The 26,163-nt window shown below is 45.2% G+C and overlaps 1 protein-coding gene across 4 annotated transcripts in view; it reads right to left on the bottom strand.

Annotated features, from left to right (window-relative positions):
* The window catches only part of APBB2 (amyloid beta precursor protein binding family B member 2), a 378,415-nt gene that overhangs the window by 101,319 nt on the left and 250,933 nt on the right, over positions 1–26,163 (bottom strand). For all 4 annotated transcript variants that reach the window (XM_032852788.1, XM_032852806.1, XM_032852795.1 and 1 more), the window contains 4 exons: positions 15,036–15,244; positions 6,277–6,339; positions 5,759–5,844; positions 5,603–5,663 (listed from right to left, as the gene is read on the bottom strand). In XM_032852788.1, the coding sequence (XP_032708679.1) occupies positions 5,603–5,663; positions 5,759–5,844; positions 6,277–6,339; positions 15,036–15,244 (419 nt within the window). The remainder of the gene's footprint in view (positions 1–5,602; positions 5,664–5,758; positions 5,845–6,276; positions 6,340–15,035; positions 15,245–26,163) is intronic.

Raw genomic sequence — 26,163 nt, 5'->3', positions numbered from 1 at the left:
TGTCTGTTTCTCTCTGTCAAATAAATAAATAAACTCTTTAAAAAAGATAAATAAAGCTTTCACAGAATAAAACTTTGATCCACAGAAAACAGCCAAGAATGAAAAGAAACAGAGAGTTTCATAAAGCAACCTCTCGTCTCGATAATTTCAGGAGACATTTAGAGGAGGACATAGCTCGGGTGCTATGAAACTAGGCTGAATACATTAAAATGACAAAGCCTAGAATAAAGTGGGTGGTGAACAAAGAGGTGTATTCTAGGACATTACGGGGGGAATTATACGCGGCGGGATCCTTTCTGTAAAGCAATATTGCCATAAGCTGACAGCCTCTGACCTGAGAGCACCTGTTTCAGCGACCTATACCAAAGCAGTAATTCTTTGTAAATCACCTAGTCTTATGAAGTTATAGCTCTGCTCTGTATTACTAGAAGTTGCTCCTACAGCGGCTGGGTGCCAAGATGGGTTATGGCGCTATTCATTAAATGTGATATTATATCAGTGGAGTTAAGAACGGTAAATCTGAGAACTGCAGAAAGGAAGATATGAAATGTTTTTTAAAGATTTTATTTATTTAGTTATTTGAGAGAGAGAGAGAGAGAGCAAGTGTGCACACGAGTGTAAATGGGGGGAGGAACAGAAGGAGAGGGACCAAGACCAACAGACCCCGGCTGAGCGTGGAGTCCGGGAGTGGGGGCTTGATCCCATGACCCTGATTATCATGACCTGAGCCGAAATCAAGAGTCAGAGACATTCAGCCTACTGAGCCACCCAGGCGTGCCCCTGAAATAATTTTTAAAGAGCTCAGGACATGTAGTATCCTGGATTGGGTCCATCAACCCCCCCGAAAAACCAAACCAAAACAAAAAACGGCATTAGTGAGAAAAAATAAAAAGCAAAACTGAATGAGGTCTATATGGTATCAATAGTTACTTATTAATTTTCATTATGGTACTATGATAATGAAGATGTTATTAGGGAAAGCTGGGTGAAGGAGGTACCTGGGAAGTCGAACTCTGTGCCTCTTATGTAAATCTAGAATCATTTTAAAATTAAAAAAAAAATGAAGCCCTCAGAATTATATAGAAACGCAGACCCATTACCATCAACTAAAATATTAATTATTGGACAAAAAATTAGGTAGGCTCAAAAAACATTTCCAGAGTTTTAAAAATACTTTGCTCTTTGAGATGGGGTTGGGGGGTGCTTGTGTGCGTGTGTGTGTGGGCGGTGGTGTGGTCATTTTATGTTGCCATTGTTATTCAGAGGTTCCACTGAACACCTTGCTTGTCAAGGTGCCCAGACTCACAGTGGCTGGAGAGGGTTTGCAACACCCACGTCCTGATAGCCTGAAAATGATTTTGATTTTTTTTTAGCATGTAAATTTCACTTAGGAAGAAAGACGTTTTCTAGAATAACTTTTTAGTAATCCGTCCTTAGGGACTATATAATTCCGTGGCACATGAAATTATTTTTTTTTCCCTAAAGAAAGGATACTTTCTGCTTATCTGGGGGGGGGCACTCCGTTTTCTAGTTTTTGGGTGGTTGAACGCATGTGCAGGGTTATCTAAAGCAATAACGACTTCTACAAAAGAACTTCAACATCTAGAAAATCTAGGTCTTTGCCACTTCTCCCTTCTCAGGTGCCCTAGGTAACCTTAAACAGGTATGAAGGGGACAGGAGGCAAAGAACAGAGTGTATGTCTGTGTCGTGGGGGGACTCCTCCAAAGTGACTTCAGTGAAGTCAGCACCAAACTCATTCACTTTTTCAAAATTGGTAGAGAATAACTTCGTTTAGGGCCACCAGATTTTAAATTAGTTGTAGTTCGGAGAGAACAGCTTGGCCTTCCCCGTAAGGCTTCCGGTGCCCATTTCCAAGTGTGACCTTGCAACCATCATAGAAGCCCAGACTCCTCAAGGGAACATCAACCCTGCTATGTCCATGGCGAATGAAGCGTGTAGATCTGCCGTTCACCAGCGATGCTGTGTTATCTCCACGCCAGCCCCTTTGGCTTCCTCCTGTTCTAGGCCCAACCTTGACCGTAAGCCTTGTTGAAACTGTACAACTAAGGGAGGAGTTAAAAAGCCCTGCAGCCCATCCCTTCCACTTTTGGAGTCTAGTTCATGACAGCCTCAAGTGAGACCAGCAAGTGAGGACACACTGTCGTAACTTTCCATCAATTTGCTTGAAAGGAGTTTGGCTTGGCTGTGTGTCCTTTGCTTTCAATGAGTAATGCTATGAAAAACCGACCGGCGAAACCCAAATTTCCATATATCTCTGTATAGTTCAATATTATTAAAGACACATCATTTGGTGGTTGCCTCTAAGTAAAGCTCCAAGTGAGAATTTTCCTTTTTCTTTTAATTGAGGTATAATTGACATGTAACATTATATTAGTTTCAAGTATATGACACCATGATTCAATATTTGCATATGTTACAAAATGATCACCAGAGTAAGTCTAGTTAACATCCATCACCGTACACAGTCACAAATTTTTTTTCTTCTTGTGATAAAGAATTTTTAAAAAGATCTATTCTCTTAGCAACTTTCAAATTGGCAATGTGTAAGGAATTTTTTTCCTCCAAGTCTAGTGAGCATAGGCCTCTGTAGCTACATGGCCTGGATTCAGATCCTGGTGCTATTTACTGACTAGCTGTTTAACCTTCTATGACTTGGTTTCCTCATCTGCAACACCGAGATAATGATAGGCCACTGAATTTTTGTAAGGATGAGAGCCAGCAGAAATAGTTTTAAGGTCAATGCCTGGCAAAGGGTTAACAATAAATATTCATTATTACGGTGACTTTATAAAGGAGCGCTAGGAAAACGGTTACATGCCATCAGGACCAGGAGGCTTCTGCCTCACGGACTGTAGGATTCATATAACATAGGGTCCCAAGACCCTCTGCCTTCCCACTGTGTTGGCATCTTTTAATGATGATAAGGACAGCATGGGGACCTTCAGAATCCAGGGTGGGTGGGGTTGGTGAGAAGCACGTGTAGTTTGCCAACATCTTTTAAGGATTCTGAGTTGTCCTAGGGATTTGTGCTCGTCGCCCTAAGAATCCTCAGTGTAAATAATCACCCACAGGCACAAAAACAAATCTGCAGATCAATTTCCATAACTGGGCAGAGGCTTCTCCCTAGTCCGATCTTTTCTTTTTCTTTCTTTTTTCTTTTTTCTTTTTTTTACATTTTCTGAAAGATTTCAATTGTTTGTCAGAGAAAGAGATGGAGCATGCACAAGCAGGGGAAGCAACGGGCTCCCCTCTGAGCAAGAAGCGTGATGTCGGACTTGATCCCGGGACCCTGGGATCATGACCTGAGCTGAAGGCAGCCACGGAACCCACTGAGCCACTCAGGCGCCCCGCTAATCTGATCTTTTCTGACTTTTGTCTATTGTCCCAGTAGAGACAGATGCACTGATCATTCCTTCACATTTTCTGTGCCTTAAAAAAAAAAAAAAAACAACGCATTTGTTCTTATAAGTTTTCAAAGATCTTACCTAAAACAGGGTAGGATATAAGATAAATAATATAATACATGTACTTTTTTATTTAGAACTCGGTCCAGCTCCAGTAACTTATGGCAACACTGAACCTCCTTACCAACATGAACAAATTCATAATAAGTGTTGGAACAGACACGTGGGCACTAGCAAGGGGCAGAAAGAGAATTCTGTGAACAGGACCACTGGGAGGTAAAAAGAGGACGTACAACTTGGGTCATATTTCAACCATGTCTCCTGTTCCTGGTACCAATTCCACCTCCCCTCCTGCCTGGCCCTCCCTGCCCACTTGTCAGTGTCAAGCCCCCCCTCACTCCCCACCCTTCTCCCCTCCACCTCCAGCCTCTGCTGATAACCCTTGTAAAACACCTGGGCACAAACCAAGTGATTCCCAGCCCGCCTTCCTATTCTACAGCACCTGGTCCCTGCCATAAAACTTGCCTTTGAAGGCCAGTATGTTAGCGGCAGCCCAAGGACCTCAGAATGCCCCTGGCTCGGGGGTGGCCTTCATCGTATGAGGCTGTGCTGAGCCTGGAGCTCAGTGAGCGAACTAGGAGCGGCCGGGGTTCCACTGCGAGCCCGGATTCTCGCAGCCCTGATGGCAGCGTGGCTGTTTCCAACCAAGGAGTCAAGGTTTTGAAACTGCACAGTGTTTCCCCACTGAACTACTACTAAGGGAGCTTACTGGCTGTTTTATTCACAGACACAGATCTGCTTTAAGAATGAGAAAACACATCGAGGACCGGCTACATAATTTGCAAATGGAAATGTAATACACAGAACGAAAATGCAGAGCCCCTGATCAAAGGCAGGGGGGAAAATGCCAGAAAAAGGGCTAAAACGAAACTGCTGCCTTTCCCACTTTCTCTCTCTTCACTCATTATGGTGGGTTTTCCTTGGTATTTAAAGGCGTGCTCTCTTGGGCACGGGACACCTGCAGGATAAGTGCAGACCCTCACAAGTGCTCACCCCACAGACCAACACCTTCTGGGTTCCCCATGCCGTGAGTTGCTGGACCGATGCACCCGCACCCTGGCCAGGAACGGGAAAACTGAGTCAGGCATCCCCCTTTCCCATGGACCCATCTCCCCTACCCCGAGGCGCAGCAGATAGGTGACCCTCCAGTATACCCCAACTTCTGTGCCAGAACACACCAGGTACCCGGACTGGGGGTGGGCAGGGCCTCACCCCCACTGAACTGCCCCCCTCGCTGTGGGGGACACACTGCTGTGCTATCAGCCTGGGCTGGGTAGGCCACCACTTTGCCCTTTTCAAGATGTCCTGGGAGCACGTGTGCCCAGAGCCAACTCACCCCGTGCTCCCAGTGAGGCCCTTACTGGGGTGGAAGGAGGTAGCGATTGCTGGGTGGAGGCAGCGATGAGGCTGTGTGGCAGGGCCTGAGGGGCTGAGGAGAAGGGGAACAAGCAGTCAAGGACCTCTCAGGGAGGTAGGAAGGTGGCAGGACTGTTCCCAAACCAAGGCTCCAAGTCCCTGGTGCATCGCCCCATTGGACGTCACTTACAAAAACAGGAATCCAAAGATGAGAGAATTTAGCATTTCAAGATGGCGACCACACCGCATGAAAGCCCAGGCCCAGAACCCTGTGCGAGGACACTGGCCACACGCCCGTGCTGGCCTTGCTGGCCCCCCGCCAGGAGTCCAGAAGGAAAAGCGCACTCTCTTTTTCCATCATAAATCAGGCCTGGGTTTAGGAGAGAGAGGGTGCGAATGTGAGGCTGTTCCGGAACAGGTGGGCCTGAGGAGCCTTGAACCACCTGCGACCGCCCCTCCCAGGGCTCTGCAAGGCTTCCAAAGCCCCCTCTCTTGAACAATTCTAACTTATTACATGGTGCAAAGAACTGGCGTAGTGTGATACGGGCACAGTCTTGATGATCGTGGAAATCCTCCCAAACCTCACTTGGCCTAGGGATGTATTTCAGGTGTTGGGGAGCTTAGGAATGAGAGCGGATCGAGGACTCATTGCTTCATCCGTGGCTCTGGGTTGACAGTTTATGAAAACCGAGCCATTTCCAAAGTCATTACTTCAATGCAAGAACATAACCTGGCCACTAAAAACACGTTTCTTACAAACCTTGGCTTCTGGGTCGCTATTGATGCTGCAAGAATCATCCTCCTCAGCATGGGGGGCATGTCTGGAAAGAAGAACAGAAAGCCGGACTGAGAATTCTACCGGAAACTCCAGCCGCTCGAAGCCAGCCATGACGGCGGGGTCCTTTGCACGCCCTACCTGAGTTTCAAAGATGCATAGCGGAGTGTTGCTCCTTCAAACTCTTTTAAACTGGGGTCTGGGTTAACTGTGGCCGCGTGCAAATCCTAGGGGGAAACAGATCCCCTGTTAATGGAGAAAGGCGGAAGGGCTCCCGACAGGGGCATCAAATATCAAAGGGGAGAAAAGTTCTCTGGGCAAGAGGCAGAGAGTAGGTGTGAGCTTAGGCAGATAAAGGGCATGCAAGGGCTGCTGGATGCTGGCTCGGTGCAAGCCCCAGGTTCTTACAAGACAGGGAACCCGGGGCAGTCAGCTTGAAGTCATTCGCAACGGGACACATAAAAATAAATAAATAAATAAATAAATAAATAAATAAATAAATAAAGGCAACATGTGTGTGAGCTGGGCGTCCCTCCTAGCAAGCCCCATCACTGCGTCCCTGCAGAAGGGATGATATTCATGAGGAAGAAAAAGATACAGCCACAGCCATGCAGAAAGAACAAAATATCGAATGATCTAGAATCTGACAATATACTTGCCTTCCAAATGTCACTATTAATCTTTCCCCCATTCAGAACAGCAAAATCACTCCATGGCTGTTTCTAGACATGTAATTATTCACATAGGAAAAAGCACATTGATTTAAAAGAAAAAATAAGTAAAGAAAAAAAAGGAAAAAAAAAAAAACACAAGACACTGTTGTTAGCATTGATATCCACAGGACAGGTTAGGGAACAAATTCACTCTACCAGCAACTGGTTAGCTCACTCTAGATCTAGATTATCACCTGAGGCCTAAGGCGGGGAGGAGAGTGATGGCGCTCATGATACTTACCACGGAAATGACTGATCATTGCTAGCGGTCAGTGTTAGATCTTCTAAACGTGGCCTTAAGCACACAATATGCTTTCTGGGATTAAATGCTTCGTGGACCTAATACCACGGGAATCTTTTCCTCTCCCGGTAACCCAACAGAACCATCTTCTGGAGATGGGGGTGGAATCAGGGATGGTAACTGTCCCTGGGAGGATCTGAACACTGGGGAATGTCCCCGGTCAAGGGGATAAAAACCGGGGGCTCACATTATTTTCACGTAAAAGAAAAAAGGCCAAGGACAGGGCAGGAGAGCCGGTAAGGAGCACAGCCTGACGTCAGCATCTGCTGAGATTTAACCGACCCCAAAACAGCTCGCCACAGTCGAATGTAAATTCTTCCAATTTGTAAGAAGCTCTGCTTCCTTTTTACACACAAGCTTCTGCACAAATTGGTGCTTGATCACGAATGATTCTGTCAACAGAATCCCAGAACAAAGCGCGGAGCCTTGCCTTGTTGGGAGACAGCTCGGAATAGATCTTTGCATCTCAACAGCCTCTCTATTACCCTCAGACAACAGGCAATGTGGTTGGGTTTTTTTTTTTTTTTTTTTCCCTTTCTACCACAGTAAGTGAATATCCAAATATTTTTCATGTAACATTTGGGGAAATAAATGAAGCGAACAAAACCCAGGGACATCGTTATGAATGCGTTCCACTGATGTGTCAGGCCAACCACCTCTTTTCTCGGCTAATAAACCATCAACGGAGTCCTTGCTCAAGTCGCTTTTCAGCTAAAGTGCTTTGAGAACGAGACAGCAATAGTGACCCATGATTCCTGCTCACTACATTACTGTAATTTTGAAACCCACTCAGAATAGGGCAGCGAAGTTTAAATGTGCCAAGTGTTGAAAGATGGGATCATTTAACTGGGCGGAACGCGAGGAACGCGGAGCCCCTTGTCACTGTTACCACCGCCCGGCGGGCGTCACTATCACTTTCTTTTTTCGACTAAACACCTGAACTGCAGTTTTTTGAAATAAAGTGGAACTTACACCACTGTATCTACTTTTTAAGAAATAATCTCTTTTATTGAGCAAAAGGAGTAGGAAAGCTGCCTAGCCCGTCACCTCTATCCTTACTCCATCCCCCAAAGTGGTGTTCAGTTTTCACTGAGGAGAAAATTCATCACACAGGAGGGTCTTAACTTATTAGCCCAGGAGACCTGTGAGCCCCCCTGAAATCGGGGTGGGGTTTTGCACATGTGCGTTTTCCTGGGGAGAAGATCTCCCAGTCCTCTGTTTCCAGAGGGGTGGGTGACCAAAAAAGGTTTAGAATCCCCCTTGTAGGGGGTCTCATGATAAGGACCTGAAATCGCAAGAATTTTAAGCTAGAATTTCTTTCTTTCTTTTTTTTTTTTTAAAGGACAATAAGCCTATGTGATCACAAATCATCATCACGGTTTACATGTTAGCAGTATTTATTTTTTCATTGAAAAAATAAATTCACCAGGTGGTGAATTAGTAAGATTCCAGGTAATTTATGTTCTTGAAGAGAAATTAAAAAAAAAAAAAAAAGAGTGCATGTTTGACAAGAGGAATCTGAAATCAAATCATCCTCAACAGACACTGTGTGGGGACAGAAAGAATATTTTTTAAAACAAGTATTCAGAAAAGCCTTCAGCATTTAATTAAAATAGTTCTCTGTATGCATGTATGGTTTAAAAAATTTTTTTAAATGTATTTACTCTTTGGATGTTGGGTCCCTGTAATGTAAAAGTTGATTATAATTCTAAAATTCTATGAATCCAGCTCTTATGCTACGGAGACATGAGTCAGCTGGCAAACTTCCAACAATCACCTCTTACAGATTTAAATAAAATAAATGTCGTATACGCCAATTTTTCAAAAGCTAAAATAACGTGGGGGCTCTTAAAGAAACCCCTTAGTACAAAACTCAAGTAAGGACTAACAGAACCTATGTTATGATTAGGACAAAAGACCCTTTCTCCTCCTATATCTACAAGCACTCATTTTTCGAAATTTTCTCCCCTATAGAAGTGACCATAATTTTTCTTTTCTTTTTTTAAATTAAGGGCAACAAAAGACAAAAGCAATCTTGAGTTTTAAGAACCACACATTCTATACATCTAATTTTTTTTAAAGAAGAGAAAATACAACATTTTAGCTAATCTTTTTTTTTAAAGACACCCCAAAGACACTGTTTGGTTCTACAGAAAGTCTGCATGGCGGGAGTGAGAGATGAATGAAGAGATGAGAAAAAGAGAAAGACAGTGACAGAGGGAAAGGCGGGTGGGCACTGTGCCTCTGGAAGGACAAGGATGTCGGACAGGGACAAAGCTGGTCAAGGAAGAACAGAGACCGTGTTCCATGAGCAGTAAGTTTCCAACTGATAATCTCTGAGGCAATGCAGCTAAATCTTTGCACCATGGAATGTTCTTGAGCCAGAGTTATAGGTGGGGACATAGTCTCCTGGTGCTTTTCTTGACCTTGACCGGGTAAAGCACCCCTCCTCTTGACTAAAGTGATCACACTGAGTTCTAGGAAAGCCTTGAAGCCTTAGCAACTCAGAGGCGGTGTTGTCCCTGGGGACTGACCTAGCTCCTGGAGCATGGTGCCTATCATGACCCTTCATGACCTTTCAGCATGGTGCCTTTCATGACCTCACAGTGAATCTGTGTGATGGTGGACCCACTAAGGGAATCCAATTGTATAACCTTGACTTTTCTTCATCCTTATTTCTCTCCTGGGATCTCAGAAAGCAATTCTTCAATCATAGGAAAACAATGCATTGTCATTCTACTGGAAGAAAGAGAACACTGGAGTGGACAACGTCACCACCATAGTCTTGAGGATGCGGTCCAAGGGGATGAGAAAGGCTCTAAGAAGCAGTATCAGAATGTAACCTGGGGAGCAAGCGTGGAGGGTGAATCTGCTGTGAACCAGGCAGAGAGGAAAGCAAAAGAACATTCCCTAGTGACTCTGATGGAAGCTGCCATCATCACCTCCACGTGCGTGGGCTTCAGAAGTTCTGCTGCAAAGACCGATTCAAATCCTGCCTCTGCTCTCATCTGCTCTGTGACCTCAGTTCTTTGTCTAGGAAACAGCGCCATGGAGACCTCACCATCAGAGTGTGGACAAACAGATCGACAGCATGAGCCCTTAGCATTGGGACCGCCTGCCTGGAGTCCAAGACATGGCCATTCCCCTATCTGCTCTCTCTTTCCAGGGAGGGAAAAAAAAGGCGGCCATTGGTAAGAATAAAAAACAGGTATCTACAGACTATAAAGTGTTATGAATCATGCTTCTTGACTGTCTTCTTGAGAAGACACAGTACGTGTGGCCTTGATGATAAATGGCAGAGCCTGGAACGTTGGAACGTTAAGGTACAGGCCAGGCGATGCGAATGAGCATTGACCATAGTTGTGTGCACCTTTTCAGACTTCTTAAAATGCTTTCTGTGTTTTGTTCGATGCAACACTATCAGAAGAACAGAGCTGTGGTGTGTCATGCAAACATAACCCAGAGAAGTTAAAAAAAAAAAAATCAAACTAGTAAACAGATTGACAAATACGTGTGCAATTAAATTCATCTTTGTGGGCGCCTGGGTGGCTCAGTGGGTTAAAGCCTCTGCCTTCGGCTCAGGTCATGATCCCAAGGTCCTGGGATCGAGCCCCATATTGGGCTCTCTGCTCAGCAGGGAGCCTGCTTCCTCTTCTCTCTCTGCCTGCTTCTCTGCCTACTTGTGATCTCTGTCTGTCAAATAAATAAAAATTTTAAAAATCTTAAAAAAAAAGAATTCATCTTTGTGAGCCAAAGGATGGTCAGGAGAGGACCTGGGGCTCCAGTGCTGGCTTTGCTGCTACCGCAAGTCAACTAAGAACTCGCCCAGCCACGAACCTGGCTTATTCCTTCATTCAGCTTCACCAGGTACTGGACACGGTGCCAGGTGCAGGGGACACAAGATGAGGGGGGACAGGTCCTCACCCCCACCCCAAGGAGGGAGACTGACATGCTGCAAGTAATAATACTATAAAAAGACATCATGTTCACAGACCTGTACCCCTAGGGCTAATAATACGTTATATGTTAATAAAAAAAATAAAAATTTTTTAAAAAAGACATCATCAAATAAAGGGCTTTCTAAGCGGAGGGATGGGAGCAGTAATTCCCAGGAGAAGCTGGGATGAGTCGGAAGGGGCAGTGACATATAAACAAAGACGAGGAGATTAGATTCATTAGAGGACCAGCTCTTGCACTTGCTCTATGTAGAATCACCTGGAAAGTTTATGATAAACGCAGATTTCCAGGTCCCACGTCTAGAAAGTCCAGCTCAGTGGCCTCGGGGAGGGACCAAGGAATCAAAATATTCTACAAGCCTCAGAGGTCACCTTGGCCACCGTCCTTGGCTCACAGGCTGAGAATCGCTGCCATAGCATTCACTAGGCCCTTCTAGAAGGTTCTCTGCAGTCATGATTGAGTCAAGAGTTTAGTAAAAACATGACAGAATAGCTCCTTTATGTTTTCATCTTATTTCTAAATGTATATGAAATTCCACAGGTTCTAACATAATATACGGAATTTTCCCTCCTAGGGAGTTAGCGGCTCAGGGCCCTGACAGACCCCAGGAGTGTCGCAGCGAGAATGGAGTGAATGAGGATCAAGAACCCAGTTCTGAGAAACAATCCCACCTCCGCTCACTTCAGACACACTTTCTCCTTCATACTTCTCTTCTTTAGGAACCAGGAATCCCTTCAGTTGGAAACACTATAAGGCAAGACTTGCCTATAGGCCAACAGTGATTCATAAAAATACTTTGTATGGCTCCTTTCTTCTAAAATTTCACATCCAAGTAATTTGGAACAAGTCGATCGACTGGGGGCGCAGGGGGTCAGGGAGATCACTGTGGGCCCAATTTCAATAGCAAATGCTTCCTGGCCTGTTTATAAACTTTAGAAAATACTGCTGGCATACACAGAGGAGACATTACCCATTATTAGCACTTCCCCAGTGAACTCTGGAATGTGAAATGTAAAAATTTTAAACTGTAAGGAAGCTTTCAGTACTAAACTTTTGTGAAGCAGAATCAACAGATTTGGCACTTACTTGAGTCCCCCCCCACCCAACAAAAGAGCTTGGGGCGGGGGTGCGGGAAGCTAAATAAAACATGGATTTCTAACCTGACATATTACAAGTTTCTTCTCGTCCTTAATATTTTGCTTTCTCTCACGGTTCCAAATTAGTATGAAATAGATTCCATTCAGGGATCAAAGAAATGGTGTCAGAGAAATCATTATTTCTCTTCTACTATCACTAGCACCTGAGACAATGTTATCAAGAGAAGTCGTTTTCTAGAAGGCTCTGCATAGGACACCGCTGGCCCTAGGGTTGAGATGAAAGCTGTGACGCTCACCAAGTCCCTCCCCGCCCCCACCCCCCCAAAAGAACTGTGAAGCCTGGGGCGGGGGCCGGGGCAGTAGACCTTCACTGAAGCTTCATTCCACCACCAGTAGGTGTATGACCTGGGGTAAGCTTAGCCTCTCAGTCTTGGTGTGGTCAAATACACAAAGCAAATGACAAGGACAGTACCAGAAGCGCAGGGTTCTACTGGGAGTTGTGAGATGAGGCACGACCTTGGTACCATCAATAGTTCATTACCCTTGGTGCCTTTGGCTTAATATGCACGTCAGCGTCTACATGTCCTGGGTATACAGCAGGCTGGGTCTTTCCCCTGCTCTCCCTCCTCTTCTACCTGCTCACACCTTTGCTTCTAGGATTTTAACATACTGCCTTATAAATGTGCTCCGTTCTTGGACGTAATGGACTTACATACAGGGGGAAAATGTGTATGAAGTGAAAAATCAAAAAGCTGACGGGAAGAATATTCCATTGGTCTACTGGATAGGAGCAGCGCATGCGTTCTCTCTCTGAAGCTTAAAACGACACATGCTTTAACAAAGTTCCTTGGAGGGAGAAGGTCAACACGATGGCATGGTCAAGAGCAGAAGAGAGGCATGAGACGGGCAGCAAGGTAGAAACTCACATAGAACCAGGACAGAGCACAGCATCCAAGGCCAAGAACTAGACCCACGCCCCCTCCTACCCCAGCTGCACCGTTATAGCACTCAGAGCTTTAGTTAACTCTTTCCTTAAATAAGGAACATATTAGCTGTCCTCTCTGTCTTGAAGGGAACAAGTGAGAGGGCATTTGTGAAAATACACTGAAAGCCACAACAGGGATGCTGAGTGCTGTGGATACTTTAAGGGAACACTGAACTCTAAGAGAGGAAGCAGGAAGCGAGGGCCATGGGACACAGTCTGAGCCTGGGAAGGGGCCCTCAGAGGCTGCCAGGATTGGAATGGGAAGCGGGTGTAGAGAAGGGGAAAGAATAGGCCTGTGTGGGATCAGAAGGAAGCTCAGGGATTAGCAGTGGACTGTGCTATCTGACCATCCTTCCCCAGGGCCAGCTGCCCACCTGTGATGCACACTTCCCAAAATTTTCTGCAGAAAACATGGCAGCAAAAACCTGCCATATTTATCGAAGAAAGAAAAATCCAGATTCCCATAAACCTTAGGCTGCCCTGCTTGACTTGACCACACCCATGCCTCAGGAGACAGGCTTTAAGAAGAACTTCATTTCTTCTACCTGCAGAGGACAAAAGTTCCTGGGACAAAAGTGGCATCTCAAAGAGAGCCTGATCTTACTTCTGGGACACTGAGAAAGCACAGTGGGCCAGAATCTCAAAGCCAGCGAAGCTGAGGGAGAACAACTCTGGCCTAGGACCCAGGAGCATTTGGAATCTCTGAGTTCTGGACCCAGTGGTATCACTGGTCACCAACCTGTCTGCACCTCAGTTTCTCTGTCTGATCCTCAGTTTCTCTGTATGGATACTGGGATCAGCTGGCCCTTTCCTGTCCTTGTATGGCCGTAGGGCACCCAGGTGAAGATGGATAAAGGTCATAACAGGGGAACAAAGCCCTGGAATGGAGAAAGAAAATCTGACAAAGATGCCAAGAGAAAAGATGTACAGGTGAGAAAGAGAGAGGATGTCTGCTCCTTAGTGAGAGCAGAGGTTGTATCCTGGCTGGCTCGGCTTCTGGGAGGCACTCGGTGGTCCGGGGAGAAATGCCAGGACACAATTAGGCTGGGATGGGAGGAGGACTGCATGTCATGCAAGCGCCTTGAGGTTCATCTTTATCCCCAGCACACCTAACACAAGGTGAATAACTGAATGGAATTTGCTCAGCAAAGAGCAACATGAGACTTCAATAAAAAGTTACCAGGGCCCCCCAGTGATAAGCAACAAAGTCCCACGTGGTTCAGTAGCTCGGAAGCACATACCTGATGATCTCGCTCAAGGGCCAACCAACTGAGGCCCTTGTCTTGCACGGAGGGAATAGCTCACCCCAACCTGTCACTCGAAAGATGGAGAATCTGAGGCCCAGACTGGGGAAGGGAGGTGCTGAAGCCCGTACTAGCAGGAACGCACTTGGAATGTGGGTCTTACTACCTCCCAGAGGACAGCAAGTCTGTAAGCCCAGATGTGAGAAACAAGATACCGTCTACTTCCAAAGCCAGGAAGCGTGAGAATGGTCAGGAGGACACGGAGGAGCTCTGCCGGGGAGGGACTGGTTCGGATCCCCTCCAAGGCCTCAAGGTCAAAGAACATGGGTTGTTGAAAGAACGAAAGGCTGTGGTCAGACAGGCTGTGTGTTAGGGTTCCAACTGCTTTTCTGGAAAAAGCCATTGCTTAACTGTAACCTTTTCCAAAGGCCATGCTCTTGAACATTTTGTCACCAGGATTCACCAAGGTTCACCACAAGAATGTATTAGTTAATACCACAGTGCAATTATTTTCTTCATGCCTCAATTCTTTGTTTAAACATCACATTTTCTCCTTGGGGACAGCAGAAATTTATGTTGCTATTTATGTCTAAAATCATGTCACTTCTGCTAAATAAACAGATCCTTAAAAAAAAAATTAGAAATTATGCATGGAAGGGCTCTCCAGGGTTATTCTTATAGACATTGCTTCCATGTAGTCAAATGGACCCAAGGCTAATAAGATATGCAGTAATTATAACACGTCTGGCCAAGGGACGTTCTTCCGTGTGTAAATATTTTATGGTGCGGCATCCAGCAAAGGCACCTGCAGAGCAAAGTGTCGGTTCAGTGAGCCCCAGGGAATCTTAACTATTCTCATTAATCAGCCTCCCTTACTTTCTCGACCTACAATGCTGTTTTCCAGAGCCCAAAAGCCACAAAAAAAAATGAAGACATCCCTGAGCGATGGTCATTACTGCTATTTACACTAAGAGGAAGCATTTTGGGGTCTCAAATGCAGGATATATGATAATCAAAAAACTTACCTCGATGGCCTGCTGGGGCAGAAGCAACAAGTCTAAAGAGAAATCACACAAGTCACAGCCACCCTACTAAGCTGTTAAAAAGATACTCCATTTTACCTCGTGCTCTGGGGTGGGAGATGACGTTACAGAACTAAGTGACCCTTTCCTAGAACCATGACGATCGGCTGGGATGGAGACGGGGCGTTCCCACTGAGTCGTCCCTGTTGGTATGTGCCAATAGTAGGTCCCAGCAATGTCGTTGATTCTCTTCCAGCCGGGCGGCAAATCTGGATCGGTCTGAAAGGAGTGATCACTCCATATATCTGCTGGGAAATGGAAAACAAGAGGGTTTTCTTAAAAGAGGAAACAATGACAGTGTTCCATTTTCGGCAGTAGTAGTTTGGAGAGTTCCATAGGCAGGTATGCCCATAGCACTAACGAGAACTGAAGTCATCCTGTGGACCCGAAGTATGGTAAAGGGGACCATATGGAAAGAAATAAGGGAACTGGAAATGAAGACTGACCCTTGAGAATACAGACATAAAGAACCCATGACCACATCATCTTCCAGCTTCAAGAACCCAAACTTCTGCCTACAGCTCAAGTAATGATCTCAGGGTCCTGGGATTGAGCCCCGCATCGGGCTCTCTGCTCAGCAGGGAGCCTGCTTCCCCCTCTCCCTTTGCCTCCCTCTCTGCCTACTTGTGATTTCTCTCCCTGTGTGTCAAATAAATAAATTCTTAAAAAAAAAAAAAAAAAAAAAGGAACCCTATGAACCAGCTAAAGCTCCATTAGCCAAAATCAACTACCCAAGCAAAATTTGCAAGGTTACACACAAAATCCACTGACTCCTTTATAAATCAGTAAGACTTACTGGTTGGTATCTTACACCATTCTCAGCAATGAGCATAACTTTCATTTTTTTTTTTTTAAACCGCTTCTGTAAACGAGTACTGTATTTATATCTTCCCTTGGCTTTCACAACTCCTCCCATTTGACTGTAAACATCTACAAAGCAGCAATGTCTTTTGTAATGCTCTAGAATTCTAAATTGCATCCAGAAGATTCCTAAGGAAGGCAGACCGGAAAAGCCTTGGAATTCAAGACTAGTAACATAAATACAGGAAGGAGAGTAGGTGTGGACGACAATAGAGAAGGGTGGGGATTGTGGCAAACTGGGAAGCAGGTGCAAATTCCAAGGTGTTCAAATTCAAAAAAATAATGTTTTAAACACTGTGGAGGCTTAGTTGGGGAGGGGGTGGGAATAAAATACAGGTGTTGGGCAATTTCAGCAATCCCTGGCCTGTTTCAATATTTTATCAGTTTACTGAATACTTACGTGCTTTTCAGAATCTCATTTTGCCTTTTTGAGTTGAATATTATAAGATGAGTTGAAGAGAAAAGAGGAGAGGCAAAGAAGTAGAGGAGGAGGGGCGCCTGGGTGGCTCAGTGGTTTAAGCTACTGCCTTTGGCTCAGGTCATAATCTCAGGGTCCTGGGATCGAGCCCCATATCAGGCTCTCTGCATAACAGGGAGCCTGCTTCCCCCGCTCTCTCTCTGCCTGCCTCTTTGCGTACTTGTGATCTCTGTCTGTCATATAAATAATCTTTAAAAAAAAAAAAAAAGAAGTAGTGGAGGAAACCCACAGAGACAGAGGCACAGTGGGGAAATCACAGGCAGCTGTATCAACCTATGCACCTAGGGAGTAAAACTTAAGAAACCTGTGTTTCAATCTGGGGATCACTTTTTTCTATGGATTGGGCCCTTTTCCGGTGGGGCCGTTGGCAAGAGCCAGGGACTCATCTCAGTAATTCATGAGAGAAGCACGTGGGCCTCGCTCTGCGCAAAGCTCCCTGCATCACGTGGGCAGCACAAGGAGGGGAGAAGGAACCAAACAAAGAGGCTGATTAAGACTAAGGGCACAGATGTGTATTCATGTGCTTGTCTGGCATCCCAGCGTTCACGTTTCTCATTGAAATCTGCTGGAGGCCAATCTGCCACTTGTCTCAAATTATGATGGAAATTTCCCCTCCCCCGACAGGAAATTAAGCATAATTAAATAATTTCAACTTACCCCAAATTTTCAGAAGCCACTTGAAACAAACATGTATACACAACTTTGTCCTGTCTCCTTTTTAGGGGGTTGTTTTGGCTTTTCCCATCTCAACGGGGGCAGGAAAAATAAAATAACACGGGCGTCCGGATTAAGAGGGGGAAAATCCTACCAAGGGTATTTCCTTGTCCCATTCTAGTGGCTTATGGAGCCAAGCTGTGGGACTTGAACGGACATAAAGAGAATGCTACATATCATTTCTATGGTTTTTGAGATCCAAGGGCCTGAGTTTTATACATTTATCCCAGTTGTCTCTACAGCTGGGATATGAGCATGTATCAGAATACGAAATCATGTCAGACCAAGGACAGAAACCAAAATCTCTGCTGACATTTTGTTGGAATAAAAATTAAAAGGGGATTTATTCTGTTGCTAAAAACTGATTAATAGTGACATGATTATGATGGAGAAAGTGAGGTCGGCACATCTACAATATTATTAACAGTTTCAGAAACATTTACAGAACCCCTTCTGCATCACCCCACATTGGGTTTTAAGGGATATAAATACAGTGAACATGTTGCCCTGTGAGGGCAAAGAGACATTGTATCCGTCTGTACATCATCATACTCCCAATACCTAGCATGGCAAGTGTTCAGTGAGTTGGATGGGTGGTGGATGGGATGGATGGATGATGGATGGATGGTGGATGGACAGAAGAATAAACAAGGAAGGAGGAATGAATGAATGAATGAAATCTTTGAATGATGGGACCTGGATCTTAGCAAAAGCAGAATTCTGAAGAAATCAGTTCTGTGCAGTTCCACAAAACAGAGCAATTTCACAACCCCCAGGAAAAGCAATGCCTACTTCTCCTTGATGGTGTATGTGAATTTCTTATGGATAAAAGGACACGTAATATGAAAAACTGGAAAGTGTCCTGGGCTGGTGGCCAAGAGATTTTGAGTTGAGACTCTGGTTTTATTTTATTTATTTTATTATTATTATTTTTTAATTGATAGGCTCCACAGGGAATAGTAAGAATATGCCTTCAGTCTCATTACAGTTCTTTCTGTTTAACCTAAATACCCCCCTATTTCCTTTGTTTTCCTACATAAAATTACGTACAGATTTAAATAAGTATGTTGGACCTTACTCAACAGGTCCGTGGTTTTCGTCTGTTACCATCAAATTGGGAGTAAGACCGTGGTGCAGGCAGGCAGGATTCCAGGCCCTTCCAGACCCTTCTGACCACAACACACGATTTCTGTTTGTTTCCAATACTGGTCTTGTATGTACAATTTTCCTTGAAAACAGGGATGAGGTTTATTATTATTGTCATTGTTTAAAATAAAGTTTGAAACCATAGCTAAAGCAAAAGTATGGTGGGGCCGAGAAAGCTAAATCCTAAGAAGCCACTTCTGTCAAAAGATAATTCAAAATATTGCAAAGCCGCTTAAAACAGCTGTCCTCATACGAGTACCACAGTGCATATGGCATGAAGAAGGGCCTGCAGACTCAATCGATAGAGGAAAAATCTATAAACACCAGGTGGTAAAAGGAGAAAGTTCCAACCCCTTTTGATTCTCAGAAAACTACTTAGTGAAGCTTTGCTTGACGGCCAAGGAGCTGAGGTTGCAGAAAGGAAATGATGCCTGATGGTCTCATTGCCCTTCTGATTCTCAGAAGTTTCCTCAAATTGCGTTGTCTGTCATGCCCTGCTTCCTGACAGGTCTGCCTGGAGTTCTTAAGTCACGGTATTCTTAGCTTTCAGTGGGAATATCCTAAAAGACCTCCAGCCTAGAGAACTCTTATTTTTGGGTGAGCCACCGTGGAACAAGATCCAGTCAGCACTGGACGCAAATCACGGGATTTCACCCCAGTCACCCAACCTCAGGACTAGAACGCAGACCGATTCTGCTGGTGCAAAAGGGGGTTACTTAAGGAAAGACTACAGGAGAGTTAAAATGGAGAGCTCTCTAGAAAGCCTGGAGAGTATCTTTAAATACTCCGGTAAAACTAGACATAAGGGGACTCAGCAAAGACTCTGAATATAGTGTTGCGCCGTCGGCACGGCAGCCGAGTGTGAACTCAGTATGGGGCCTTGGTATTTCAGCTCCGCCACTGGTTGTCTGAAAGATCTCCACCAAGTTACTCAATTTCTCTGGGCTTCAGAGCTTATCTGGAAAATGGGGGTCAAAACGGTATCTACCACATCACTGGGTATTGTGTAAAACACTCAGAAGAAAGGTTGATATAGAATAGGCATATTTACTGCATAAATGTTCACCATTAGGGGTGCCTGGGAGGCTCAGGTATTTAAGTGTCCAACTCTTGGTTTCGGCTCAGGTCATGATCTCGGGGTCGTGGGATTGAGCCCCATACTGGGCTCTGTGATCAGTGAGGAGTCTGCTTGAGATTCTCTCTTCCTCTCTCTGGCCTTCTTCCCCACTAGCTCTTTCTCTCTCAAATAAGTATTTTTTAAAAATGTTCACTGTTATTGCTATTATTTTTCTTTAAAGATTATTTACTTATTTGACAGAGAGAGAGAGAGAGAACATGAGCAGTGGGAGTGGGAGAGGGAGAAGAAGAAGGCTTCCCACCCAGAAGGGAGCCCGATGTGGGACTCAATCCCAGGACCCTGGGATCATGACCTGAGCCAAAGGCAGAGACACCTAAGGAATAAGCCACCCAGGTGCCTCTATTATTGCTATTATTATTAGATATCATCATAGGTCTCTGAAACCAACAATGTAATATATTAAGTTCACTAAACCCACCAAAGGAAATGTCCAAAGGAAATTGCTCACGATGGAATTTATGGGGTTATGTGATTATCATGGTTCAAAGAATAAAGATGAAAGAAGATAATCTGAAGGTGACTCTTTCTGTGGAGAAGAAGGTCCACCAGACTCCCTTAGGAGGACTGGGCTCTAAGGACCCGAGGAGGTCAGGTAAGACCAGGTTCTAGATTCTACCCACCCTACCTTGCTGGGCTTCTCCCCTTGCTGGCCGTGGCCCTGCCAACACCTTCATTTCTTCAAATGTCTGTCTCTCAATTGATGTGTAAGGAAAAAAACAAATATTTCATAATTTAAAAAGTAAAGACTCATGTCCCCTGTCATCTCCTTTAAAGCAGATTTGTGGGACACCTGCGTGGCTCAGTCAGTTAAGCTTCTGCCTTCGGCTAAGGTCATGATTTCAGGATTCTGGAACTGAGCCCCGAATCTGGCTCCCTGCTTAGCAGGGAGTCCACTTCTCTCCTTCTGCTCCTCTCTCCCCACTCGTGCTCCCTCTCTGTCTCTCACCCAAATAAATGAATAAGATATTTTATATATATATATACATATATATATAAAATTATATATATATATGTATATACACATATATATATATATTTATATACATATATATAAAAAGCAGATGTGCTCAACTTATCCTAGGTTTCTCTCAAATACAAACCAACCCCAGAGGAATAAAGTTGCTTTGTTTTTGTCTGATTCCCGAATATTTTCTCTCACTGTGGGTCTAGGGCCTTTGTTACAAAAAAAAAAGTCCCTTACCCATAAAGTAAAGCACACCTTCACCTACACTGCCACATTTAATGCTCACGCCATGCCAGCTAGAAGGCCAGGGAGGGAATATTAGCAAGCCAGGACAAGAATCCAGGCCCAAGGGCTATCAGCATTGCCAGAAGGTTCTAAGAGAGGGTAACAATACTGCCATTAACGAAAAAGGTAACAAGGGTCCTGACACTGACTGCAGGCCAAACCACCCGGATTCTTTATTCCTTCTTTACCATAGGAGCTCGTGGAGGGCCCACAGCTACCCTCTGAAGAACACAGTGATGTCGTCTCCTTTCTAAGGCTTCCAGAGGACAGCGGTTTGGTTTAAAGCCAAGGGGAGAGACTATGTCCCCATGTTCACATGGATGTTACTTCTTCAGACACCTGACGGCTTGGGGGAATTGAGAACGTGAATAAATAGTGGTGAAAACCAAAGACCACAATGGCTGGAAGTCTGGGGCTCTGAGACCAGCCTGAGGACCCGACCAACATCAGATACTAAAGCAAGAGCACAGGGGACTGGCTCTGAGCCCTGAACCACCCCTGTGTCTAGGTCAGTCCACAGAAGGCCACTGCCAGTGTCGGCTTTCCATAGGATCCTCCTTTCTGGGACTTCCTCTGGCATTCTGCTTTCCGTCATCTGGGCAACCGCAGACCGGCAGCCCAACCCCATCAGGAGCCCGGGGATCAAATTCCAACCTCAGGCACACTGCGGACACTAGGATCCCACCTAGCTGTCCCGCCTTCCCTCCCTACAGGATCTTGCACCTACCAGGGGCTCCGATCTGTCATCACCGCATCTGACCGAAGGCACTGTCCCAGGCTGACCAGATGGTTCAGCAGAAGGGGCTAAAAGCCATGGGTGCCCTTTCAAAGTGGCTCTGTGGCCCTCTGTTGTTTGTGGTGTTGTTCTGGAAGCAGGGCTTGGAAGTCAGAGTATAAAAATAGCAAGGCTGAGAGCCCCAGAAAGTCCCTCTTGTGCTAAGAGCCTCCTGGGCCAATACTTGGCGTAGGAACAAGGAGCCCATCTGTGAGCCGCAAAGACCCGCCCCTTCCAGCAACCTCAGGCACCGAGCTGTGGGCCTGGCTGCACCTGGCCTCGTCTTCGACTTCATCTTCACAGGAACCCACTCCCCAATACCCTTCCCCCTCCCCAGTGGAGCTGCATGAGGTAAGCCCACCTCCAATTATCCTCTCCCCTGTGCTAACTTGCAGGAACCCAAGGGTCAGATGAGAACAAATTAGCATCTAGCAGCAGCTGGAAATTTCCTCTGCTGCTCCAGAGGCCACAGGAAGGAGGAATGGATGAGCTGAGATTCTAAATTTGGCAAATGTCTGCAGTACAGAACACAAAAGGCTTCCCTGGGGTCCTCAGAATGGCACTCACTCCCTTCCCTCCACATTTGCGTACCCAGCACTTTCAGTGTGCGAGGCATGGGGTGAGGAAAGAGGAGACAGAGTAATTCATCCAGCAAGTATGTCCCATCTACTCTGCGCCAGGCATTGTTTTAGGGCAGGGGATACCGGGGGCATCAGATGGATCCATTCCTGCACCAGTGACCTGGGGCAGTGGTTCTCAAGCATCAGAGTCACTTGGAGAACCTTCTAGAAGCCATCACTGGGTACCACCCCAGAGTTTCTGGCTCAATGGGCCTGGGGTAGGGCCTAAAAATCTGCATTTCCAACAATTCCCAGGTGACGCTGAGTCCATGCTGCTGGTTTGGGGACCATGTTTTTAAGAACCACTGGCTTAAGAACCAAAAGATAGTGATTCTTTCCCATCAGACTCCATCTAACTACTGGCTCCACAAAATAAAAAGTGTGAATGTCTATTTCTTTGGTCATTTACTCATCCACATATTCACTCACTTTTCAGATGGAGGGTCTCCTATAAATGCCAAGTACTATTCTAGAAGCTGGGCATATGGTCACGAATCAATGTGTCTGGGGAGGGGGTGGGCTCTCTGAACAAGGTGGTCTGGGAAGGTCTCTGAGGAGCGATGCATCCCTACACTACAAGGGGCCGGGCCTGTGAAGAGATGAGAGAACAGCATTCCAGGCAACGGTAATGAAACTGTCCCGTCATTACAACCCAAAAGTCACTCGAGCAAGGGCTGAATGGTCTAGGAGAAGATTCGAGGCTGCCAGAGCTAGGGCTTTACCACCCCTCATGCGAAGGAACTCTTGAAGGTCTTGTGTGATCCGTGTTTTTAAAACCAAAAGGGGGCACCTGGTTGGCTCAGTAGGTTAAGCGTCTGACTCTTGGTTTCGGCTCAGGTCACGATCTCAGGATTGTGAGATCAAGCCCCATGTCAGGCTCCACGGCCAGTGCTGAGTCTTAAGATTCTCTCTGTGATCCCGCTCAACCTCTCTCTTAAAAAAACTAATACTCAAATCAAATCAAAAGAGTATACTGCACATTGCTGCCATTCTTGGAAAAGAAAAAACTGTTCCAAAGTCGTTGCTCTTAGCTCATCTCCTGAATATTATTCCTGAAGGAGCCACATGCTTTAATACAAACAACACGTTTCCCTCACTAGCTCAAAGTAGATGAAACCTTTCATCAGCCAAAATGGCATAAAGCTAAGAAACAATTACCATTAATTTTTTAAAGATTTTTATTCGTTTATTTGAGAGAGAGAGTACACAAGTTGGGGTCAGAGAGAGGGAGAGGGAGAAGCATACTCCCCGCTGAGCAGGGAGTCCCATACGGGACTCGATTCCAGGACCCTGAAGTCATGACCTGAGCTGAAGGTAGCTGCTTAACTGACTGAGCCACCCAGGCGCCCCTACCATTAATTTATATGGAAACATTTTTGAGGTTTCCTACACCCCTAAAAACCACCTCTCTTAGGCTTTGCTGATATATCAGGACACATCTTGCTAACAGAGGCACAAAATAAATCGAGACAAAGCACAGACACAGTTCAAAGCTATGGCCAGCTGATGCTGAAATGCTGAGTGTAGGTCCCCGGAAGGAGCTTAGTGGGGCCGCCCTCGCTGCTGGGGCTGCACGTTGTTCCCGTAACAGCTCAGTGCAAAACAAAGACTGGACACTTCTCCCCTTTTTAAATAAAAGTGAAAATCCTCCTTCTTTTGCGTAGTGCCAACAGGTACTAATATAGGTGTTTTTGAAAAAGCAATGTGGCATAGCACAAACTTGGGAAAAATGGGTCTACCTGTATTTGACCTTGACTTTAAAACTCTTTTGGATGACCTGGTGGTCAGCTTCCTTTGGCTCTCTTCTTTCTCTCTCAACGCCTGAGTCCCTCTATTTTTTTCTGGACCCAGAACTTCCTTGTCAGGATTGAACAAGCAAGACTCTTGATTCCCTCCAGCTGCATCCACAAATTCCGGAGACAACAGCACAGAGCCAGGACCCTAGGACTAGATCATTTATTACAGATTTGCCGGGGGTTCCCAGCAGTGTACGGAGGCGGTCTTGGAATATGGTGTAAAACTGTCCTCAGCCAAAGGACGTGGAAAACAATGACTGTGGGAACAAGGGAATGAACCCCTCGTGTCCCAAATCCATGAGCTCTCAGAAGTCTGACCCACCCGTCTGCCAGACTAGGAGGTGGGCAGGGAGAGAAAGCTCGCCCCCAAATTTCAGGGCCTCTTCTACTTCTTGACACTTATTTGCAAGGCATATTTGGGACCCTGGAATGAAAACTATACATGGTACTCAGTTTTCACTTTTCCATGTGGCATTCTTTTAACAGTTACAATAAAATTCTTAACAATTTTAGGAGCATTCACTTCCTCGTACTTTTTCTCTTATTTTTCCTTTAAAATATTAATATTAAACTTTGGGCGCGTCCTTGAAATAGGAAGCTATTCATAGCTGAGGATTTTTCTGTGAAAGATTCTTGAGTAAATATTCCAAGAACTCACTATTCAAAGAGTCCTTAAATTTTGGCCTTGTAACATCACACGCTTTGTATATTTTTATCAGGTATTTTGATATAAGATCAACATGAAATTTCTTCATTTAAACTCCACGGAGACGGGGTCTTTGCTAAGTTTAGTCGACTAAAATTGGTTCAGGGCCAGGTTCCTATCACAGAGAGGCACTCTGGAGTCAGCCAGCAGCTGTGACCCTGGGCTCCCACGCTGGCTCCCTGTGTGACTTGTGACAAAGGGCTTCATTACTAAGGGCCTGTCTGCTCCCCGTACAAAAGAGCCGAGGCCAGCTCCTACCCCACAGGGCTGATGGGGAACAAAGCACCTAGCACAAAGTTGGGCACATAGTAATCACTCAGTGAATGCTGGTTCATAGCTCTTCATGACTTCATTCAAACATGGCTTTGGGGCATCAACGACAGTTCATTTAAAAATGAACTAAGATCTCCAAGTTTACAGCGGCCAATAGATCAAGACAACTAGATGATTGTACCTGCCACCCATACGTCAATTCAGAAGCAGTGTATTGAGAACATGCTGGTTTGAGCACGTGGCACCGCTTTAATTAGAACGTGGCTGTTTTACGTCATGTAGGGAACCATTAAAGAAGCAGAAATGAAATCGGACCTAAAGAGCTTGTGAAGTGTGTCTTATTAGTGAGGACGGCCTTCTTTGGGGACTGCTTCTACTCCACTTCACGTCCTCAGGAAAGGATGTATATAGGAATGGTGGGGGGGGAAGATAAAGGAAATTCTGCTTCTCTGTTCACATACCATTACCCCAAAACCCGAACACAATACATGAATCAGGGACTGTGTAAAGATAAACTTAAGGGGCGCCTGGGTGGCTCAGTTGTTAAACGTTTGCCTTCGGCTCATGTCATGACCCCTGGGTCTTGGGATGGAGCCCCACATCAGGGTCCCTGTTCAGTGGAGAGCCTGCTTCTTCCTCTCCCTCTGCCGCTCCCTCTGCTCGAGCTGGCACTCACTCTCTCTCTCAAATAAAGAAAATCTTTAAAAAAAAATTTACAGAAAAATTTAAAATTAAAAAAAAAAATTTAAAGACAAATTTAAAGACCAAAAGGCGTAAGATGCAAGTGGCTGCAAGTTTTCTGGAAGAAAAACTGGTATTTGTAAATATCCACTCATCTGTACAAACCTACATATAACAAAGGTTAATCGTATGACTTGGCTAAAGATTATTTTAAATAGCATCATCAAAAAGTGGGGGGGGGGCACACCTGGGTAGCTTAGCTCAGTCATTAAGTGTCTGCCTTCGGCTTAGGTCATGATTCCAGGGTCCTGGGATTGAGCCTCGCATCGGGCTCCCTGCTCAGCAGGAAGCCTGCTTCTCCCTCTCCCACTCCCCCTGCCTGTGTTCCCTCTCTCGCTGTGTCTCTCTCTGTCAAATAAATAAATAAAGTCTTTAAAAAATAAAAAACAAATAAATAAATATCATCATCAGGTCTCATTCTAAATACCCAAACATACAATAAAACATGTACTTCCCTACCAGTTATGGAATCAGATATTAAAATCTTAAGGTGATATGGAATATAACCTAAGAACACGATTTCCTCTTAATGTGTGCGCAAAGTACAAAGTAGCACAATTTACAAACAACTCTGAGAAACCACAGGCTTAATGGGCCCACCAAAAAAAGACCTTAGAAATAAAGACTTAAGACTTGAGTGGAGGCTCATATTTTACTTCAAGAAAGCTAT

The sequence above is a fragment of the Lontra canadensis genome, unplaced genomic scaffold (assembly GCF_010015895.1).
Source record: "Lontra canadensis isolate GAN:19392208 unplaced genomic scaffold, GSC_riverotter_1.0 scaffold1, whole genome shotgun sequence".
NCBI lineage: Eukaryota > Metazoa > Chordata > Mammalia > Carnivora > Mustelidae > Lontra > Lontra canadensis.
This window is presented reverse-complemented; position numbering and strand designations above follow the sequence as displayed.